The sequence below is a fragment of the Eublepharis macularius genome, chromosome 9 (assembly GCF_028583425.1).
Source record: "Eublepharis macularius isolate TG4126 chromosome 9, MPM_Emac_v1.0, whole genome shotgun sequence".
In the NCBI taxonomy this organism is placed as follows: domain Eukaryota; kingdom Metazoa; phylum Chordata; class Lepidosauria; order Squamata; family Eublepharidae; genus Eublepharis; species Eublepharis macularius.
The window spans coordinates 55,368,580-55,390,121 of record NC_072798.1 but is presented as its reverse complement, the minus strand read 5'-3'; the positions used below and the strand labels follow the sequence as shown (position 1 = coordinate 55,390,121).

The 21,542-nt window shown below is 38.7% G+C and overlaps 1 protein-coding gene across 1 annotated transcript in view; it reads left to right on the top strand.

Moving 5' to 3' along the window:
* METTL25 (methyltransferase like 25) overlaps positions 1 to 20,514 on the top strand; it is a 68,058-nt gene extending 47,544 nt beyond the window's left edge. Inside the window, exons 7-12 of the mRNA XM_054988469.1 lie at positions 3,983 to 4,012; positions 6,460 to 6,533; positions 9,674 to 9,767; positions 14,867 to 14,941; positions 15,799 to 15,870; positions 19,087 to 20,514. Coding sequence (XP_054844444.1) covers positions 3,983 to 4,012; positions 6,460 to 6,533; positions 9,674 to 9,767; positions 14,867 to 14,941; positions 15,799 to 15,870; positions 19,087 to 19,200 — 459 coding nt within the window. The 3' untranslated portion in view covers positions 19,201 to 20,514. The remainder of the gene's footprint in view (positions 1 to 3,982; positions 4,013 to 6,459; positions 6,534 to 9,673; positions 9,768 to 14,866; positions 14,942 to 15,798; positions 15,871 to 19,086) is intronic.
* The last annotated feature ends 1,028 nt before the right edge of the window (positions 20,515 to 21,542 follow it).

Here is a 21,542-nt window from a genome sequence, read left to right as displayed (position 1 = left end):
CACTTAAATTTCCATTGCATTGGGTGACAAGTATGTTAACTATTTATTATCTTCCTCACTTCCCCTTAAACTCAGATTTATGTACCTTCTAGTATTTGCACATATGCTAGCTATGAATCAAGGGTGGGGGGTAGCCATGTCTGCCAAGTGTTAAGGAGATCGTATTAGAGCTGCTCCATTGCTCCTGGATATAGGGCTATCCCAATGCCAGAACACACATTTCACTTTAAACCAAATGCTTCTGTAATCCTTTTTTGATCCTCTTACGTACCTATTCCCCTCAGCCTTTGCCCCTTTGACTTCTTCGTTCTGTGCCTCAGCTTCCATAATTCCTTTGAGCACATTCAGACAGATTCTTGTTTTTCCCTATACCTTAGCCCTTTTCATCAGTAGGCTAGTGATGGGCTGAAATGGCCCATTCAAGACTTTTTAGTGGATGAATTTGAAAAATGTTAATTGGCTACACAGTTCAGCAATGTGTTTAGTCCTTTGTTAAAAGATCTACATTCTAAAGGTATTTCTGAATCTTAAAAGCTACCCCTATCAAATTGGGTTAATTATCCAATTTGGCTTATTATTTGGCTTATTATCACCCTCACCCAAAGACATTAGTAATAGAGATGGACACAAAATGAACCACGGAACAAAATTCCGTACAGAACGGCTGGTTCGTTTGCAATGAAACACGCGTTCTGTGGGACCGCATTTTTATGGACAGACAAGTTTTTCCAGCCGTTCCGTGGCCTGTTCGGAGTTTCACAGACCCCATGCCGGTTTCAGCCCATCAGCTGAACCCAGCACAAGCTCTGTGAAACTGACAGCCCTGCTGCTCCTGCTGCTCTGGCTGTCAGTTTCACAGACCCCGTGCTAGGTTCAGCCGATAGACTGAAACCAACGCGGGGTCTGTGAAATTGACAGCCACTTCTCCTGCTGCCCAGGCTGTCAGTTTCACAGACCCTGTGCTGGAACTGGTACGGGATCTGTAAAACTGACAGCCCATTTCTCCTGCCCGGGCTGTCAGTTTCACAGACCCCTCACTGGAACTGGTGCAGGGTCTGTAAAACTGTCAGCTCTGGCAGCAGGAGAAAGAGGCTGTCAGTTTCACAGACTCTGCGCTGGAACCGGCGCGGGATCTGTGAAACTGCCAGCCCATTTCTCCTGCCTAGGCTGTCAGTTTTACAGATCCCTCTCTGGAACCGGCACAGGGTCTGTGAAACTGACAGCCAGAGTGGCAGGAGAAAGGGGCTGTCAGTTTCACAGACCCCCGCGCAGGGTTCAGCCAACAGGCTGAAACTGGTGCGGGGTCTGTGAAACTGATAGCCCTGTTCTCCTGCTTCCCAGGCAGCAGAAGAAAGGGGCTGTTTGTTTCAAATGCCCTGCAGCAGCTTCAGCAGCTGGTGCAGGGTGGTTGAAATACCACGAACCACGAATCAATTCATGAACTGGGAAAAGGTCGGAAGTTCATGGTTCACGGAATGCTATGAACCACGAATCACGTGGTTCGGTTTTTTTGGGTTTGTGACCATGTCTAATTAGTAACAGTCTTTCCAGACTGTAATCAAAGTGCTGCACAATCTGGGCATAGAGCATTTAAAGAAATCATTACTCCTCTATGAACCTGCCCATTGATTTAAGAAAGGAAGTCCTTTCCTCAGTTTCTTGAGTGAGGAAGTTGGGAACATAGGCAAAGTTTTTCAATGATTAAGTCACAGTTGTTGAATGCTGTAGCACAGTGGTTAAGTTGTGATTCAGCACTCTGCTGATTCCAGTCCCTTTGTTGCCCTGAGCTTAGTGAGTGGTCTTGGGTAAGCCTCTCCTCTCAGCCTCTGCTCCCCAGTTGTATTGTAGGGATGATAATAAAAACCCTGACTTTGTTCATCGTTCTGAGTGGGGCACTAATCTATCTAGAAGAGCGGTATACAAGGACATTATTAGGGATGTGCGATTTGGGTTTCTGATTCGGGAAAAATACCCGAATCGGGCCCAATTTGCAAAGATTCGGGATTTCTGAAGCGGCCCCAGCATGACAGGTCCATTTTGGAAAACCCGAATCAAAGATTCCTGAAGCTATTTGTATAGCTTCGGGAAGCTTCAGGTCAAGGAGTTTAAATGCCCGTTTCTGTGCTGCTGCGCAGCAGCACGGAAAGGGGTATTTAAACCCTGGAATCAGCTGCTCGTTGGGGGCTTCCCCGACAAGTAGCTGAGTGCCAGCTGCGTGGCTTAAAATGCCTCTTTCTGTACTGCTGCGCAGGGGCACAGAAAGAAGCATTTGAAACACCGAATCAACTGCTTCACTGCACCCAAGGTGGAGCCACTGGGCTTACCGGACCCAGTGCGAGAGGGGCGAGGGAATCTCCCCGCCTCTCTCGTACTGGGTGCAGCAGCCAGGCGGCGCCATTCTCCCTCTCCCGATGTGAGAGGGATGGGGAGATTCTCCCTGCTGCTCTCGCACTGGGTGCAGCAGCCCAGCGGCGCCACTCTCCTGATGTGAGAGGGACGGGGAGATTCTCCCTGCCGCTCTTGCACTGGGAGCAGCAGCCCGGCAGCACCGCTTTCCCGATACAAGAGGGACGGGGGGATTCTCCCCGCCCCTTTTGCATCAAGGGAAGAGAACGGCAGGGAAGTAGGCTTAAGCCTGCACCTCTCCGCCGGGCGCTCCATTCACCCGGTGCTGCTGGGGCTAGGGAACTTCCTGGCCCCGTCAGTAGTGGGTGAAGGGGGCGATGGGGAGGCGGGTTTCAGCCCGTGCCTCATCCCCGGGCACCTCGTTCACCCGGTACTGCCGGGGCTGGGGAACTCCCTGGCCCCATCAGCAGTGGGTGAAGGCAACGGTGGGGAGGAGTGGGGGAGGCGGCCGCTGACCTGATGCCAGGGAGATGGAAAGACTCCTTGCCTCCCTGGCATCGGGTGAAGGGGATGCAGCGGCAGGGGGCTAGTTTAAACTGGCCACCCCGGTCACTGACCCGATGCAGGGGAGACAGGGAATTCCCTCCCTCTCTCCCCCCCAATCGGGTTAAGACAAAGCTTCGAAAAGACAAATCTTTTCGGAGCATTTCGAAGCGAGCCAAGAAACAATTATTTCCAACTCTTTTTCCCGCTTTGTAAATTATGAAGCGGGAAAACCGAATCTTTTTTTGCTGCACACCCTTAGTTATTATTACCTGTAGTGGTTTACCAGATGTCTTCTTTTTCTGTGTTGATGCAACAATTAAACAGTTGAAGCAACAGTTGCTTCATACAACTTTTAGTTGTGTTGTTTTGGGGAATGGTTTTGACTATGGTTTATGGTTTTCCTCTGAATTGTACCTCCTCAAGTTCTGTCATTTAAAATAGCTGAAATTTGCTGCTGTTTTGGTTTTCATGCCTCTTAATTCTTTTGTTTTATTTATAATTGCGTTATTATGATAGAAGCCACTTTGAAGACTGATGAACAGTGTAGAAATGTTCTAAATAAATAAGGTCAGATTTGCTTTAAAGATGGCAAAATGAAAAGAGCTTGGGATTGGAGTGCATAGACTAGAGTCATGTGGGTAACCCCTTTTGTTACTATATTGAAGTCACATGAATACATGGCACAAGGAGAAATCAGTGTTTGTCATTCTACAGGAAGTTTTCATTAATTTTCACTTCACACTTTGAAAGCAATCTGTTATCACTTTTATATTTTTAGTTTTATCCCCCCTTTATACTTTATTTAATAGGAACGAGAAAATTCATTGAAATCTATTTAATATATCGCACATTTAGTTTTTAAAAATTTTACAGTCTAGCATAATCTCAGATGTTTAAACAAATATGTTTCATTATAAGTCTGATTCATACAGTTAAATAAAACATAGTGATGAGAACACTCTCAGCCAGCAGTCTAATTTTTATCACATTATTGGTTAACATGTTATTTTCCTTCTATGTGGTCTGTTTATAAAATGTTCAGCTACAAGAATAAACACACCAGTGGCTTTTTTCCCCTAAATCTTTAAAGGCTCTGGAACGAGTTGCAGTTGGCCAAGTGGTGAGTAATGTTGTTTATTTAACCCTTCTAATGACAAAGCCATTTTCTCTCTCTGAATATGCTGAATGCATGACCTTAAGCTGAACTTTTAGTTTGCTGAAATCGAAGAGTTGGCAAATAGCAAAGCGTGAATGGGAGGCAGATTGATATTCCACATCACCACCATGAAATTGCACTTTTATTGCCTGATCTTCATGGACCAATGATAAAACATAATTTTCTTCAGTTAATAAAGAATGATTGAAATAGAAATACATTAAAAGTACTCTAGATGTTTTGAGGTTCAGTCTTCCATCAGCTTAATTCATTATTTTAGCCTCATTTGAAGTCAAGAGGAATTCTTCAGGACTAGTGGATAAGTGGATTGAGGATTGTAGTCTTATTGTAAGGTGATTTCTTTTGTGCTGCTTCATGCAAAATTAAAAATAAAAACTATTCCTCCAACTCCAAAGAAAATGTGACATTAATTTAGTACTTTTAGAATATTAGCTTTATTACTGTTAGGATCAATGAAAGCTTGTTGTGTCTATATGCCACTCTTCATGCAGGAGTTTGCTTGAAGTGTGTTCACACCTGGTAATACCTTGTTTAAGTTTCTGTTTCTGTAGCAGTTTGCTCATTGTATAGGTCTTTCTAAATGAAACAGTGTCGACCACTGACTTCCACTTAGGATTCATGAATTTGATGCATGTAAAGAATACATGACAAGGCATTAAACAGGTTTTTCATGATCACAATGCCTGGAAGAGGAATTCTGTAACTCAGTGAAAGTTATTAGGTAGACAGTGAATCACATTTGATTAATGATTAATTTGATTAATTAATTCTGCCAGTTAATCATGTGCACAGTACACAGCCGCATGAGGAAATGTTCAAGTTTAAGATTACACATGAAGTTGCCTTATATACAATCAGGCCATTGATCCATCAAGGTCAATATTGTCCACTCATACTGCCAGTGGCTCTCCAAGTGGTCTCAGGTGGAGTCTTATTTATCACCACTACTAGATAATTTTACCTGGAATGGCCAGTTGAGACCTTCTCTGTACCAAGCAGATGCACTACCGCTGAGCTGTGGCCCCACCCCAAACGACTAGTACATCTTGAAGGAAGATGGCAGCTGCTTCAAAAAGTGCATATTGTGGAATTGTCTGCCAGCTCCTCACAGTCATAATGTTTCTCTTCATAGCCAAGTAGGCATACATACAGTCATGTGGATGAATTTGGAGGTGCAAACTGATTGTGACCAGCTGCTGTGTGCAGATTTTCATGAAATTTTCCCTATAATAGGCTAATATCACAGAGTTGGTATGTTATTGCTATTGAGAATCTGGCAGACTGTTCCAAGCATCATAAATGATTTTTTTAAAAAAATTAATTTTCCTCTCTTCCTCTGGTTTTTACAATTGGGCAGATGCCTATTTTGCTCATAATATATTGCTGCATGTTCAAATCTTTCCATAAGAATTATTTGTTACTGAAATTTTATTTTAGTTCAAAGCCTGATACTGAAAGGACTTAAAGCCAGAATTTACATCATGCAATTTAACTTTCGGTCACTTACCCAGAACACACTGGTAATACTCAGACAGCTTCCTAACCTAGGTGAATGAGCAATCACTGGTATTTTCCTTTTGCTGTGTGAGTTATACATAGCTAACAGTATAAAAATGTGAACGTTTTGTAAAGATTTGCTTTAATTTATTGTAAATGCTTATTTCTGACAGGAATCTTAGTATTCTTTACTCTTAAATCCCTGTCTCAGTTCTTTTGGTGGATACCTTAAGTCATTTCTGCATGATTTATTATCCCTTTTCAGTGTGTGTGTATATATGCAAGTTGTGTGGATATTAGGCACACCAGATTTACAGACTCCTGTGTCCCTGCTGTAAACTCACTGACCTTAGTGGTGTTTACACAGGGGATGAATTTGGCCCTACTAAAGAAGCAAACATTATTTTTTCTTATGTAAACATAGTTCATTCTTAAAGGTATGAAGTTCTTCAACATGTGAACTGTTTTTAGAAACCTAGTGCTTTCTGTATACATCAGGGAAGGAAAATGAAGTTGTTGGAGGAAAAGGAGTGCATTTAATATTTGTGGAATATTTTCTCCCTGACTTTAAAGAAACAGATCGAACTCTATAGGGTACATTCCTGCAATAAAGCCAGCATAACAAGTGGTATAATTTAGCCTATGGGGCCTTTCTTTTTCCTCTTGCTCACTTCCATTCAATGTGTTTGCAGTTTCCTGTGTTTATTTTTCCCAACAATTATGGTTACATCGTTGTATGCCTAAAGAACATCACTGTAACTTGGGAACAAGCAAATTGTTAGTAACACAGAATGAATACAAACCAGTAATTAGTTGAAAGCTGCCAACTATTTTTCACTGTTGTAGTGTCTGGTTCCAACTTCAACTTCCTGCTGTTCTTTGATTCCTTGCAGCTGCCTACAGAATCATTGTTTTATCGAGCTGTCCTACAGGTTATTATAGAAGAATTTTATGGAGTCAACAGAAGGTAGGAAGCTGTGATTTCACATATCATTGTTGAAATGCCTCTTCTGTTTCTGCTAGGGAGCAATCCTAAGGTCTACTCAGAATTAATCCTCATGTAATTTAACTGTGTTTATTATCCCCAGATAATATGTAGTGATGTCACCTGACTAGAGCCAATGGATGGAAGAGAAGCAAACCTCTAGGATCCTCTAGAATTCTATATTTCACCTCTATATATTTAACTAGGATTTACTTGTTTTAAGGAAGTTAGGCTGTGCATTCTTTCTGCTTTAATTAAGTTGGTACCAGTGAGAAGGTACCAATGAATTATATGGTGTCTTTTCTGTACAAAGCACAGCAAACAAAGTACTTCATTTTTGAAAATGGAACATGTAATAGTGCTTGAAAAGCAGCTAAAGTCAAACAAAACAATGAATGATGATTACCTATTGTGACTATTAATCATTCACATAGTGTTTTGATTGTGCTCAGTGCTTAACAATAGTTAATGGATGTCTTCACAATAGTAAGGTAGGTCATTATCATTTATATGTTGCAAACAAAGAATTAAGTTGGAGATAAAGTGACTTAGACAAGGTCACTCAGCTACTCCATGTCTGAAGTTCTGCTAGATTTACCTAGATCTCTAGTACTTTTTACTGGCATACTTTACTTCAGATACAAATGCACTTGTATGTCATCTAAGCTGTACAATTGATATGCAGTCTGCATGATATACCAGTTTAAAAATGCATCATATGGTAGAGGTGTCTGTAACACCTATAGGTCCTAGTTGTATTTATTGTTTCATTTATTTACAACATTTGTACCCCACCTTTCTGCCCCATCAGGGCTGCTAAGACAGCTGACAAAACAAGCATAATTGAAAACACATCCTAAAAATTAAAATTAAACTACTTATTTTAAAAGAACAAACAAAAATAGTTAAAACATTGGGTGAGAAAGGGATAATTGAGGTAACACCAGATGAAATTTTGGTCTCCACCCACTGGTGGTAGATAGTGACAAAAGGAAACAGATGAATATACCTGGGGAGAAAGATTCATAGTTTTGGTACCACAACCAAGAAGGCCTAATTTAAGAAAGAATCACTACAGTCTGTTTCAAGGCTGGTGTAACCACCACCACCTCTCAAAGAGACATTTAACTACCAGTTAATTGTATGGATTGTCTCAGCTTCAACTCTCAGGACAAGATTGATAGGGATTTAAGAACTGTGAAGGCCACTGCGTGTAGATTAGGCCCTTACCCCTTACAGTTATTGAAACTGTGCAAATAGATGGTGTGTATTCCAATCTGGAAGATTGTGAATGCTACTTTTAGTTACGGGAGTTTTCCCAAAACTACTGAAGGAGCAAGTAACTAGTCCATATTAAAAAAGCCGCCTTTGGCTGGTTAAAGTTTGGCAAGTTTTAAACTTGTCTCTAATTTACCATTCCTAGAGTAAGATTATTGAATGGATCATGACTGAGCAGCTCCAGTTCCTGGATGATGCAACTACCTTTTTCAATGTGACTTTAGACCTGTTTTCAAGATGGAGACAGTACTCCTGGAGTTGTAGTGCACTATCTCCATTTATTTTTGTATCAGGAGAATCTCTCTTCCTGACCTGCATTTTGTCTTTGATTTGGTTGATCTCTAGCTACTGTTTAGGTGTTTGGAACATGAGGTAGTTCCTTCCTTCCTTCCTTCACTACTGTACCCAGAAGGTGCAATCAGGACATAAGGAATCAGTACTTGCTGTGGGAGTGACACAGGGTACTCTTCCATACCCTTTTAAATATCTTTATGAAGCCACTTAATGAGATCATGCAAAGCTTTGGAGTCAGATGTCACTATTATGCACATAACATCCAGCCGTGTATCTGTACTGCCATTTCCATCCTGGGTCAGTGCCTGACCACCATGGTCAAGTGGCTGAGAGAGAAAACTGAAGTTAAATTCTGATGAGATAGAGGTAATGTTTGTCAGTAAGGTAGTTCATATTTGGGAAGGTCATGCCACTCACTTCAGCTGTCTTTGATTGGTAACTGGAAATAGCTTAGGGGTCTGGTTAGACTGTGCTCTGTCATTGCCAAAACAAGTTACTTTGGTGGCTAAGAGTACATTTTCCAGCTATACTTAACTCAAACATTTTTCTTTCAATGCTACAGTAAAATTGAAGCTCAGTACTTTCAGTGCACTCTGTGCAGGAATGCCCTTGAAGACTACTTGGAATCTACAGTTAGTACAGAATGTGGCAGTCCATTTGCTGTTACCTGCCTTGGGTGCCAGCTGTTGGGGAAAAGGTGGGGCTTATAAGTAAATAACAAATATGGTTTCATTATCTCCATTGGAACCAGTTGTAAACCTTGAAACTATCCAAGGTTTACATCTTGCTTACATCACAACCAAAGATTTAACACCTCCTCTTTAGACTGACAAATGGATACTTTCTATGAGTGGAAGTTGAGTGCACTCCTACTGGGCAGATTAATTCTGGAATGTAATGTTGGAATTGCTCTGCACTGTGACATTTGTTCTTTACTGGCTTCTTAGTTGGTGAAAATAATTCAAAATTCTGGCCTAAATTCTGAAGTACTACCATTTCCCATGTGAACATGTTCACCAGTTAAAATAATCATTAGAGTCCCTTTTTCCAAGTGGATCTGGCTTTGTCGGGTAGATGGACATTTGATTTTATGCTTTAAACGTTTTCTGATATTCAGCATATAGGACTTTATAATAGTGTGTAATTTGTCATCTTATTCTGGTTTGCTTTCCATCCCAAATCAGTTTACCATAGGCTCAGTTGATGGTTCTGAAAAAATAAGCTTTTAGTAGTATTTCTTTTTCTTTGGTTTAGCAACAAATACATTGAATATGGCCTCAGGATGGTGGGAGCTATAAAAGACCAGCTTATTTATTGGAAAGTATATTCAATAGCAACTCTATTCAATAGCAATTCCATTAAAAACTAAACTCTTTTAGTAGCAAATAATTTATAGTTAAGTAATGAAATAATTTGTGAATTTAAGTCAAGTTATTTGACTTAATGACTTGTCATTAGTGCCTTCTGGTAGATATGTGTTCTGTGGGCTGTTGCTATTTCTAGTTTTTAGTATAACACAAACAAATAATAAACTTTATTTATTGTTTCAGTGATCGAAATATTGGGAAAGTATTTTCTAAATCATCTTCCTTCCTTGATTATGTTAGAAAATCCTTAAAAAAACTTGAACTTGATGAGTCAAAGGTATGTAGCTAATTGCTCAAACATATTGCTCTAAGGTATTTAGCTGATTGCTGAAACAGCTTGTTTGCTAGTGGAGCTGTGCTGTTGAAATGAGAAAGTTTAAACTGTTTATGATTAGTAAAAGTTTAGGTTTTCTCACATATTTATATAGAAGTTGCATATAGTTGAACAAGTATTGTAAGCTGCATGTTTATCTGGAAGTTTTTCACATTCTTGCTATCTATAAATAATTAATATAAGTATATAATAAGTATATAATAATAAGTATAAATATTTTACAGAGATTTGATGTGAATTTTATAGACTTTATATTCTGGAATAAGGAACTTCCGTCATCTACTAAGAGGCTTTTGTGTTTAACAATATATAAAAATGCTTCAAAAATAAACTACATAGTTTAAAACAAGGAACAAGGCTTTTCTTCAGCAATAACCCAATTGACGATTGTATGGCAAAATATAATTCTGGTAGTATTTATTTAATTTATAATATTTGTATCCCACCCTTCTGATGTACCCTTCAGTTACAGGCAGATAACAACAAGTGGTTAAAAAAAGACAAAACATAAAAACAATCCACCAGATACAAATATTAGGATAAAACCAACTCAGCCAGCTATAGATTGTCTTAATAAAATTCACTCTGTCAACTCTGAGCTCCTAGCAAAGCAGTCCCAAGCAGAATTGCATCTTTCTAAGTCCATTCATGCCAGTGGGCTTAAAAGGATGTAACATTGCTTAGGATTGCAGTCAGTCATCATTCTAACAGCATTGAAACAATACCCAGAGATTTGCCAGTCCAGAAATCATTTAAGCATGTGGAATAAGTACAAGCCTTTCAAAGGGCTAGAGTTGAAGAGATTTCACAGTATCAGGTGTTGTTTCTTTATGAGAGAGCAACCCCTGGAAAAGTCTGAATTCTGATCAATGCTACTTGAGCTACCCTTGACAATGGGACAGTTATAAAGGTTTGATGGGCAAGATTTAAGATGATACATGAAATAATACAAGAAGAAGTTATACTTCAGATATGTGGGCCACAGAATATTAAACGGTTTAAGATAATTAATAACACCTTGAACTGAATCAAAAGGGAGAACAGTAGCCAATGCAATACAACTGGGGATATAAAAGTATAACGGTATAACAGGAGATCTAAAAACAAACCAAAGCTTTTTACATACTCCGAAAGCAACAGTTTTAGACCATCAACACAATAAGATCAATCTTCTTAACATCAGCATGATTTGTCTTGTGAGATTTCCATTTTATCTTGTTCTCCCCATCCACACCACTGCATGCTGGTACCGTATTGACACCCAACTGCAGCGTTCTAGATGATCTAATTTAATAGCCTGGTGTAAATATTGAATAGCTTAGGTGACAAAATGGAATCCTGGGGCATTCCACAGGCTAAGAAGACAGGCAACTGGTTTTGCATTTACTATAAATACTCTGTATGGCCTAAACAGTAAAAATAGGAAAGCCATCAGAGTACAATGCATATAACCCCATTACCTTTCTGAATCAGTTTAATAAAATGCAGGGTTTCACAGATGGCCACTGAGACCAAAGAAAACTAACAGAGAGGATAGACCCTTGTCCATCATGTTCTGAGATCATCCACAGATGTGACTAATGTCACCTTTCCATAACCAGGCATAAAGCCAGACTGAAATAGGCCAAGGGAAGGCCAATCAGGTATGCCTTTATTTGCTCTGCTGCTATCCAGTTAATGACCTTGCCCCACAGTGATAAGTGTGACACTGACAAGTAGGTCAAATCATCCTTTACTAAGTAAAGACCTTATTATCACCCCTGGAAGAGCTTGGGAAAATTCCTTTCCAAAGATGTGCTGACAATCCCGATCAGAACAGCCCTCATCTTTTTCTCGGTAGTATTAAGTAGCCAGGAAGGGAAAGGATATGTTTTTCAAGTGATGGGACTTCACAACCTTCAATACCCTTAACCACATCAGTCAGAGTAATCAATCATAAGCTATCCAAATAACATTAGCAACGGTATGCTTTCGGAGTTCTGATTCCTCAAACATTGGAACTGTAATAAATCATACATCTGTCTCAGAGTAGATTGGAGAGATTTTATCATCAGAGAGTCTAGCTAAAGCATCACAATGATGAGCAGAATTCTCGTCATCATTCACTGGTTTGCATCCACGTGTTTACTGTCCACAAACTATCCTCAGCAGTTTTGCTGGATGATATTCTGCTTATTTAAGAGAAAATGACTTTTTGGCATGTGGTCCTTTGGGGAAGTGATAGCTGCTTTTAGGTGGGTACCTGATTAACAAACTGCATCTGCTACTGTTCCTGCAGCTAGGATAGAACTATACATGGAACCACCAATTACTTTGATCAAGTAGTTCTGTGCATGTAGAGTCTGTCTCATTTATTTCAGTGTCAGGGAATACACAATCATCTGTGCCCATTTGCACAATTAATGAACCAGAAACAGGTTTGTGGATGGAATGATGCCATTTGTATTGATGAAAGCTCTTAAACATGCAGCTCAGTCAGTGCCTGTTTACTCATAGGTAAATCTTGCCTTGTTCAGTGGGACCTACTCCAAAGTAACTGTGCACTTCAGTCTGATTTTTTTTTGGCAGTTGTTCAAGGTTCAGTTGCCCATTTTTAAACTGGAATAATTAAAAATGGGTTAGTTCCATCTTATAAGCAGTAAGAACATTTACCAGCCAACTGCAAAAAGGCAGATACAGTTCAGCTGTCAAAATGGGATTACACAAGGTTAATGATGATAGCTATATAGAACATGTATATTAATGCTGTGTTTAAACGATCAGTGTACTTTAAATATAAACCAACATACAATTTACATGATGACAGTGCCAAATTCCAATTTAATCTGACAAGGAGTTTTAACAGCTGTAAAGTCTACAAGAATCACCTGACAAAGTACAGACTGCTCTTTAGAATAAGCATATAGAAAATCCCCAGCATCATCAAGGTGTTGGAGGAAAAGGAAAGCGTCTCTGGCAGATAAACATACTGAGTCAACTATGGGATCCTGCTTCAGGCATTTCATCACTGTCACACTGAGTCGATTTCCCCCAACCTCTTTTCTGTGAGCATTGCTCTGCCAGAAGTTGATCAAGACATTCATAAGAATCTGTACTCTGAAGATTTCAGAATTTAGGGAGACAAGAGTCTCGTTCATGTCCACTTAAGTGACAGCCAGACTGCTAGAAGCTTTCCCTTCCTTGGATTATCATGTGTTCTTTTTTTTAGTTTTTAAAATCTTCATTGTAAAATACACTTTAATTAGTGTAAAGGAATTTTGAGCTCTGTCCACAAAGAAATCTATGCAGGTTCACAGCTCTTATCCTTCTTTTCAAGACCTTCATGCACCTTTTAGGAACAGCTCTGTATTTAATTCAAGGGGGTAATGTCCCACCAGCTGCCCACATTTGTCTACTCTTTGTTAATTAACTTGAATGTTTATCTGCATATATGTGGATGCTTGGTGATGACTGTCACTCCTTCATTTAGCATTGGAAATTCCGATGGGCATCTACAAGCATGCTGACTGTGTAAAGTATAAACTGGCCAGATCAGAACCCCTTACAGACAGAATAAAAATTAAAACTCAAGGCTGACTGATGCTTGTTACTGCCTTATCTGACCATTTTCTTGATAGAAATTTTTACTGTTCCTTATATATAATGAAATAGTTCTGCAGAAACCTAATTATGAAGGAATTTAACTTGCTCACACTGTAAGATGTCTGACAGTCAACAGAGTTGAAGGCTTAGCTGTTGATTGCAAACATATGTTTTTACTGGTTGGTGCGAAATTAAATATTAAACATTTTCAGGGAAGCAGTCTGTTAAACCTGCTCTTTTCTCTCGCCTATATACAGAAGTTGTATGTTGTTACATATCTAAGCATTTTTCTTTCCTGGCTTTAGTTGGTGTCTCATGGCTTGTTGGGATATAAATTTTGTTGAAACCAAGCTTGCAGCCGTGGACCCAGTTGTGGACCACAGACAGCCACTGCCAGTCAGAGCAGACATTACCGGCATTGATAGACGAGTGGTCTGACTCATTATAAGGCAGTTTCGTCATGTGGTCCTGTAGCATGTATTTATCTTCCTATCACATTTTAATCCTGCCCTTCTTCCAAGGATCACAGGGTGGCATACCTGGTTCTCTCCTCCATTGGTTGTAAGAAAGAGTGTTTCCCCTGCCAAGGCACAGTATTTATTCATTCCAGGTTTCCCTCTCCCCCTCTCTGCTTTCTCTTCCACTGTCTAAATTTAGATTGAAAGTTCCTAGGGGCTGAGATCTGACTTTAAGCTTTCCTTCTGTCTTTTAAAGGTTGAAATACTTTGTGCATTTAAAGTGCAGTAATAAAAATAGTCCGTTGTCCTGCTTATTATGACATGTAGGCTTCTTTCAATAAATATGACAAGAGAGAGGATGTGTGCAGATATAATGCAATTTGTAAACACCTTTTTTGAAAACTAGTTTCTTTTGTTAAAACATTGTGTAAATATATATAGATATGACAATGATTTGTCAAGGCTTAGATTAGCCCAATGTTTCATGGCTAAGTAGGAAGTAAAGCCTGGGTATCCCAAGCCCTTGCCTGTGACTCTTCAACCAGTATACTACATTGGCTGGGAGCCTAATATTGAGAATAATCACATCATGCACACTTCACAATGGTTTTGGAACTTAAGTAGAATATTATGCCTCAATCCAAGCAGCCTAAATATTAGCCACACTTTTACAGCACTATCTAAAGCAGAGTTACTCTGTGCTGTTAGAGTCTACTATAAACATGGAGTAGCTACCGTGTAATTCATTAGCGGATGTCAAAAGTTCTCTGATCTAGGAACATTGCCTAGATCTTCTGTACACTTTTATAGTATGATTCCAAACATGTTTACTGAATGGTGCGTCTCACTGAGTACTGGAAAGTCATTACAGTAACTTAAAAAAATATTGATTGTAAAATGAAATGTGTTAGTTTTGAAGTATTTTTTAATTAGAGAAAAATAATTTCAGCATTTGCCTCAGGTAGGTTTTAATTGCAGTCATCAATTTTCTTGCTGTTGCAGATTTCAGACAGCCTCATAATGGAGTACTTTGGAAAATACAAGCACAGAATGAATGAGCTGGAAGCTTTTAATATGGTAAAAATCACAGTAACAAGAGGAGTTGTTCTTTATGTTTATATTAGGATACACTTGGACCAAGTTAAATTTCTGCAAAGGGGTAGATTAGTTTATGTAGACATGTATTTTCTCAATAGAAAGGAAAGCCGAATTCAGAATTATATGAGGCGTCGGTAAAATAATAAAAAGAACATATGGAGTTTCTTTTTTCAAGCATAATAAATGTTGGGAGAAATGTCGGCCTCCTTTTGAAACCCATATTGGTCTCTTTGCTTTATTTTGCCAGTGTTCTTTTTAATACCTTCCCTTGTAAGTTCCCTTTTAACAAGATTTCTGCCACTTGCAATGTGTATTGCATGCTGGGTTGTACCTAAAAGCTACTGAGAAATAGATACCCTGCCTGTTGCATTCCCCAGGCTTTGATCTTTATTGCTCTCGTTTTCTGAAGATGTCCAATAGAATAGAATTGGCAAGGAAGCATTTGTACTGGTTTTTCTCAAGAACAAAATCTGCTTCCTTAATTGTTTTTGTGAAAAATAACTGATAAAATAAATAGCATGGGACACTTGTATACAAAGCACAGAATGAGCCTGCAAGGAAGAGTAGTATTGGGCAATATTGCCCCTACACCCCCTTGTGCCAACAGAAAAGCTGGTACGATCCAATCTCATACTTAATCCCCTGAAAGTAATGAATTATAAAAACAAAATAAATTTGCAGCTCTTACAATTTGTCTTTCTATTAAACTTTGCTCATTTCAGCTAGATTTTTTTAAAAGTTTAAGAATTGAGGGAGAGGGCAGCTTTTTATCATTTTGCAATAGGAAAGTACAGTTATTTCGTTAGACCTAATAGTATTTAAACTTTTTTTTACAGTTGAAAGTTGTTCTGGGACCATGCATAGAGGCATTGATACTTCTGGATCGTCTGTGCTATCTCAAAGAACAGGTAATTCATGTATGTATAATTCCAGAGTGGGGGTGATTTTTCAGCCATGTGGGTATACTGTAAATTGTTCACTTGGTAGCAAATAAAGTCTTTTGTTTTTTAAAAAATGATTTAACATATTTACCAAAGTTTTAAAACTTTCAATCTATCACTCCAAACATTGCTCAGCAGATGTTTTTACTTTAGGCAAATCTACTGCAGTAAAGTTTTTATGTTCTTTTAATTGCCTGGTAAATTACTAGTAATAAAGAAACTGCATAGCCCCAACTGATATTGTAATTGTTAATACTTGAAGTGCTAAACAATCTTTACTTTGTGCCGACTACTGTTTTTGGTAAAGTCTTACATCCACACTTAGAAATTGTTTCCGTATGCTGTCAGTTCTGAATTGTGTTAAAGGTGTTATCAGTAATGTTTGAACTATAATCTGCCTGTTTTGTTCAATGCAAAAAAATTGTTTTGTCTGGTATAAGCAAGAGCAGTGAACTTAAAGCCATTTAACCCAGTTGTTTATGAACAGTTGAGCAGTCTCTGCTTTTCTCAGGTATATAATCTTGCTGACAAATTTTGCCCAAGGTGCACTTTACTTACAGCACAGAGATTGCTCCAACATTGCTTGGAATAATACGTTCATCCTCCTCTCATTTGGTTAGGACAAATTGTGTGGATATGCACTATACCAGTAATGCCTGTCCAGTGAAGACGAGAGGGTGCCATCCTGGTGCATAACCATGCAATCCTTTATAACCATGTGATAAGAAAAAAATACATGTGACTGAGTGACATGGGAGCATCATTGCTCTATGATCCATATTGCTGTTCATGCCCATAATTATCCACTTCACACATTGCACATGTTCAGTTTCTGAGGAAGGCTAGGCATGTACAAGTGGACAGAAAAGTATTTTGTTGTTCAAACTTTCTGCAATAGATAGCTTCATGCAGGGTTATAGGCTGTTCTGGTCTATATTCAATTTTTTGCTGTGTAAATATGATTAGGGGATAGAAATATAACAACAACAACAACATTTGATTTAAATACTGCACTTCAGGACAACTTAAGGCTCATTCAGAGCAGTTTACGAAGTGTGTTATTATAATCCCCACAAAAATCACCCTGTGAGGTTGGTGGGGCTGAGAGAGCTCTGGAAGAGCTGTGACTGACACAAGGTCACCCAGCTAGCTTCAAGTGGAGGACCTGGTTCTCCAGATTAGAGTCTTGCTGCTCTTAACCACTAAACCAAACTGGCTTAATGAATATATAAATAGTTATATCAGTTGTGATACAACTAAAGGAGATACCTGAAGTCAATATTTAAAATAGGTGATGTTCATATATTTGGTGCTGCGCACCCCCCTCCCCGCACCTGAGAACGTATACAGATTTATCCTACAAACCTTGCAATCTCTCACTGTCCCAGCCACTGACCACATACAATCCTGCACCAAAAATGGTGTGCACTGTATGAAAAAGGATGGATTTCTACAATGTCAGTGAACCTACTTGTTTGTAGGAAGACTGATGAAGGGAAATGTGCTGCATTTTGAAGCAGCATAAAGTGATCCAGGACTCTCACACTGAATGGAGAGTAAGACTTTTTTCCCCTCACTCTTGCATCCAGGGAACCCACATGACTGTGAGCAGGGCTTGTAGTAAGCCTAAGCACAGTTGTCTTAATATTGACAAGGAATTAACCATCAAGTAACATTTTTGTGTGCTTTTGCATATCCTAGACTAGCCCAATCTCATTAGAGCTTTGAAAGGTAAGCAGAATTGGCGATGGTTAGTACTTGGATGGGAGAAAACCAAGGAAATCCAGGATTCCTATGCAGAGGAGGCAGTGACAAACCCCCTCTGCTCATCTTTTGCCTTGAAAACCTCATGGTTTTGGCGTCACCATGAGTCAGTTGTGACTTTGACAGCACACAATTTATATTTACTTCCGGGATGAACCTGAAATAAATTTTGCAACCTTTTTCATAATGATCATGTGAATGACTTTTTTGCACTATTAAATTTTTTGTTTGAAGAGTTCAATGTTTTTTCACGAAAGGAAAGAAAAATTTGTTTATTATGTCTAAAGTTAATTTGGAACAAGTGATGTATAATGAAGTATGTGTTTTTGTTTTTTCTAGATAAATATATTCAAATAGTAATGAATTTTTTTTCTAATGCGAACTAGCTTTAAATTTTGAATCTTATGATTGAATGAGCCCCAGCAAGTGCGAGATTTTGCTCATGGACTGTTTTGTCCCCCTAAACACACACACTAGTTTCAAAATTGGTATATCATGTGGAGCAGGAGAGAGAGGATAAGTCAAAAGCCTCACTGCACATGGAGTGTTTACTATACAGTTTTCTGAACTGTGCCCAGAGATTTGCAGTATTTCCAAGAGGAAAGAACAAGTTCTTCTGCTTTTAATATCGATTTATCTTTGTTATCTTTACTACTGAAAATTATGTATCCCGTGACACTAATTCCTGCCTGTGATGCCTTTATAACACTTCCTATCATGCTGGTGTTATTAATGCTATACTGCATCCTTCTATCAGAGCTATCCCAACACATTTCAGGCCCTGAATTACAAATGATACTTACCATGGGGTTAAAAATATAAAAGAATTTCCAGTTTTGTTGCTTTTTCTCAAAAGGTAGGTGTTACTTCATCTACCTAATAATAGATCCCTGCATACACAAGATTGAACATCAGATATTCTTTGGAATATCTGGGAAGGTACCTACCTGGGAAGGTACCTACCTGGCTACCTAACGTACTTTAGAAGTTCTACTGATTTGTTGCAGGGATGACATGCTCATATATGCAGCATATGCTAATAAAGAGTAACTACTCATATTAGTCCAGAACCACAAGGAAGAATAGGTGGAGCAGGGCACGTTAAAAGAGTTGTTCTTTCTTTTAGACATCTGGTGGGTTCTTGGGCTTGTGCTTAGAAACTGATGAAATGCGAGCTCTCCATATTGGGTAAGCAACAAGTTAACAAGCACCATGTCTGATGTTACGATTAAAAAAGCCTTTATATTTAAAATACAATAGATGACCCAGTGAGTGAAACTAAAAATTAATTTTCACATGTTACATATAAGTGCAAACTGTTGGGGCATTTTTAAATTACAAAATACAAACATACTGCGGTTTTAGAGATTTAGGGTCAAATGTTATTTTGATGTATTCTATTTGTGTTTCATTTTTTAGGACAACCTTGCCTGGTCTGGTCTGGTGAAGTTATTTGATCCCATAAAATCCCCCAGATGCTATGCAATTGTGGCTATGAAGAAACAGACATTTCACATGCAACCAAATTGCTAGCGAAGCGCTGAACTGATGCTGCTGCTGTATTGTATTTTTAGACTCTGTTTGGTTTTATGATTATTAAGCATTCCACTGATATTTTAAATTAAGATCTATTCAGTGTGTTTGTGAACCATGGTAAATGAATCAGAAAAATAAAACACCAACTGTCACTGTTATAACTGCATAAAACTCCTGACATTTTATATTATTCTTAGATGAATACCTTGACTGGGTTTTGTTACTTTCTCATGAAAAGAAGGCAAAGCTACAGTGCAGTCCAAATTAGAATTATATCGTTTGAAATCAGTGTATTAGAATAGTCTGTCTGTTTAGGATGGTGCCACCTTTTAACCTCTTGGGAGGCAGATCCCAGCCATCCCATCTGTCTTCTCTGCACTAAACAGACAGGGTCTACCATCTAATTTAGCCTGCTGCAAAATGATTTTTCCCCATTTGGCAGTGCTGATTTGTGAAGGGAAACAAGAGTGAGGTGGTGACTTTTGTTCTCCTCATAGGAGCGTGTGCTGGGCCACAAGGCACAGCAGTGAATTGATACTTGTGAAAGGGATGGGAGAGAAGACCTCTTACATGTAAGGCTGGCAAAGCTTCAGTCATGCATTATGTTACTCCTGCTTTGTTTATTGTTTCCTATCAAAGGCCATTCACATGCGCAATACTGCCTTGGGCCATTGGCATAGTAAGTGCATAGTTGTAATTTGTTTATTGTACCCATCCTTTGTCAACCTTTCCTGCCTCATAGGATTGTTGTAGAGATACCATGAGTACTGAATTGAGTTTCTTGGAAGCAGGACGTTCCAAAAGTAATTGACAGAAAATGTGTTCTACCAAGTGTATACTATCTAGCAGGGAACTATGGCCAAGTTCAACTCTCCAGTGGATAAGCATAGGCCTGTAGCAGAAAATGTAAATGTCTTCTTTTTATTTTTTTATATACATATAAAATGGGGGACGGGGTTGTGCAGTAACCTAATGCATTGAAGCAGATGTCCCACATTATCTTCTTTTCATTAAGGAAAAGCCTGTTTATTGATCAGCACTTTAAAGTAAGGTTTCTTGATGTCATAATTTAAAAAATGATGGCACAGTATTCTTTCTTGTTTCATTTATTTCATTATACTTTTATGTATCTCAAGTCATCTTAATGGCTATGGCATTGCTTTCAAAGGCCTGTAAAGAATAATTTTTTTTCTGCTGTGTTTCTGTGACACTTAAAGGTAAAATATTTTTAAAATATTGACTTCAATGTTATTTCATAAAATGCTGAGAATACTAAAGTGTATTAAATTGGCAAGTTGATTTTTAATTACATTCAGGCTTGAATTATCTTTGGGCTGTTGACTGTCAGTGGGGACTCGTATTTTGTTTTGTCCGTTGTTACTGGTATAAAATTGGCCGGCGGTCCTCAAGAACAAAGTGATTGCACAGAATGAAAAAGGTTTGGAATCTTTGAACATGAATCATTCTTGAAGCACCCAGATCTAACATATTGAAGGAAACATTTGGGATTGCTATAGAAATGAACAAAGGAGTAAACATTAAGAATGTCTATCTACTTACATAAGAAATGGGGTTCATTCTACCAGAAATGACTCCTGCTCAATGACTGAAACAAATGAGAATTTTTCAGGGGATTCTTTATATCAAGTGTTTCATGCTAGGGATTTGAGGGGAGGAGGGCTTGCATTGATGCATTCCAAAATCCTTCATGTGGCATGGCCATATGGAGAAAGAACCATATGAATCTGTCTGACCATGATGCTTCATAGTGTCAGTTCTTCTAAACTGAGCTGACAGAGATGCCTTTGCATTAACTCACACCATTCCAAGGTATGAGCACCTATCAATCTGCTACCTCACAAACTTTTTGGTTAGAACTATGGGATGTAATTTTTTTAAAAATAATTGTAGTTAGATCATCTCAGAAGTTACCTCTTCTACAGGAAGGCTCTGAGCAGAGGAATTTAGACTTTATGAATCAACACTGTCTAGAGTGGCATCCTGCATGGAAACATCAGGACGTAGAACAATATTGCAAGTCCTAATTTTATTCAAACTTGGTGGGGAGTGAGCTTTACATATCCTTCAGTTTAGCTTAAAATGCCCCAAAATCTGAAGGTGGTAAACACTGTTGCTACTGGCTCTGGATGAGAATTTTTGTTCATGTTTTTTGACTTGCCTCATTACATCTGCAGATGTTCTGTCAACAGGAAGCAAATGAGAGTTTGCTATTTTAGGTTGTACTATGCTTTATTAGAATTTTCCAGGATATGATATGGATCTAGAATGCTGTGTACCATACATAAAACTTAAGGTATCTGTTGTAATTACTCCTTGTA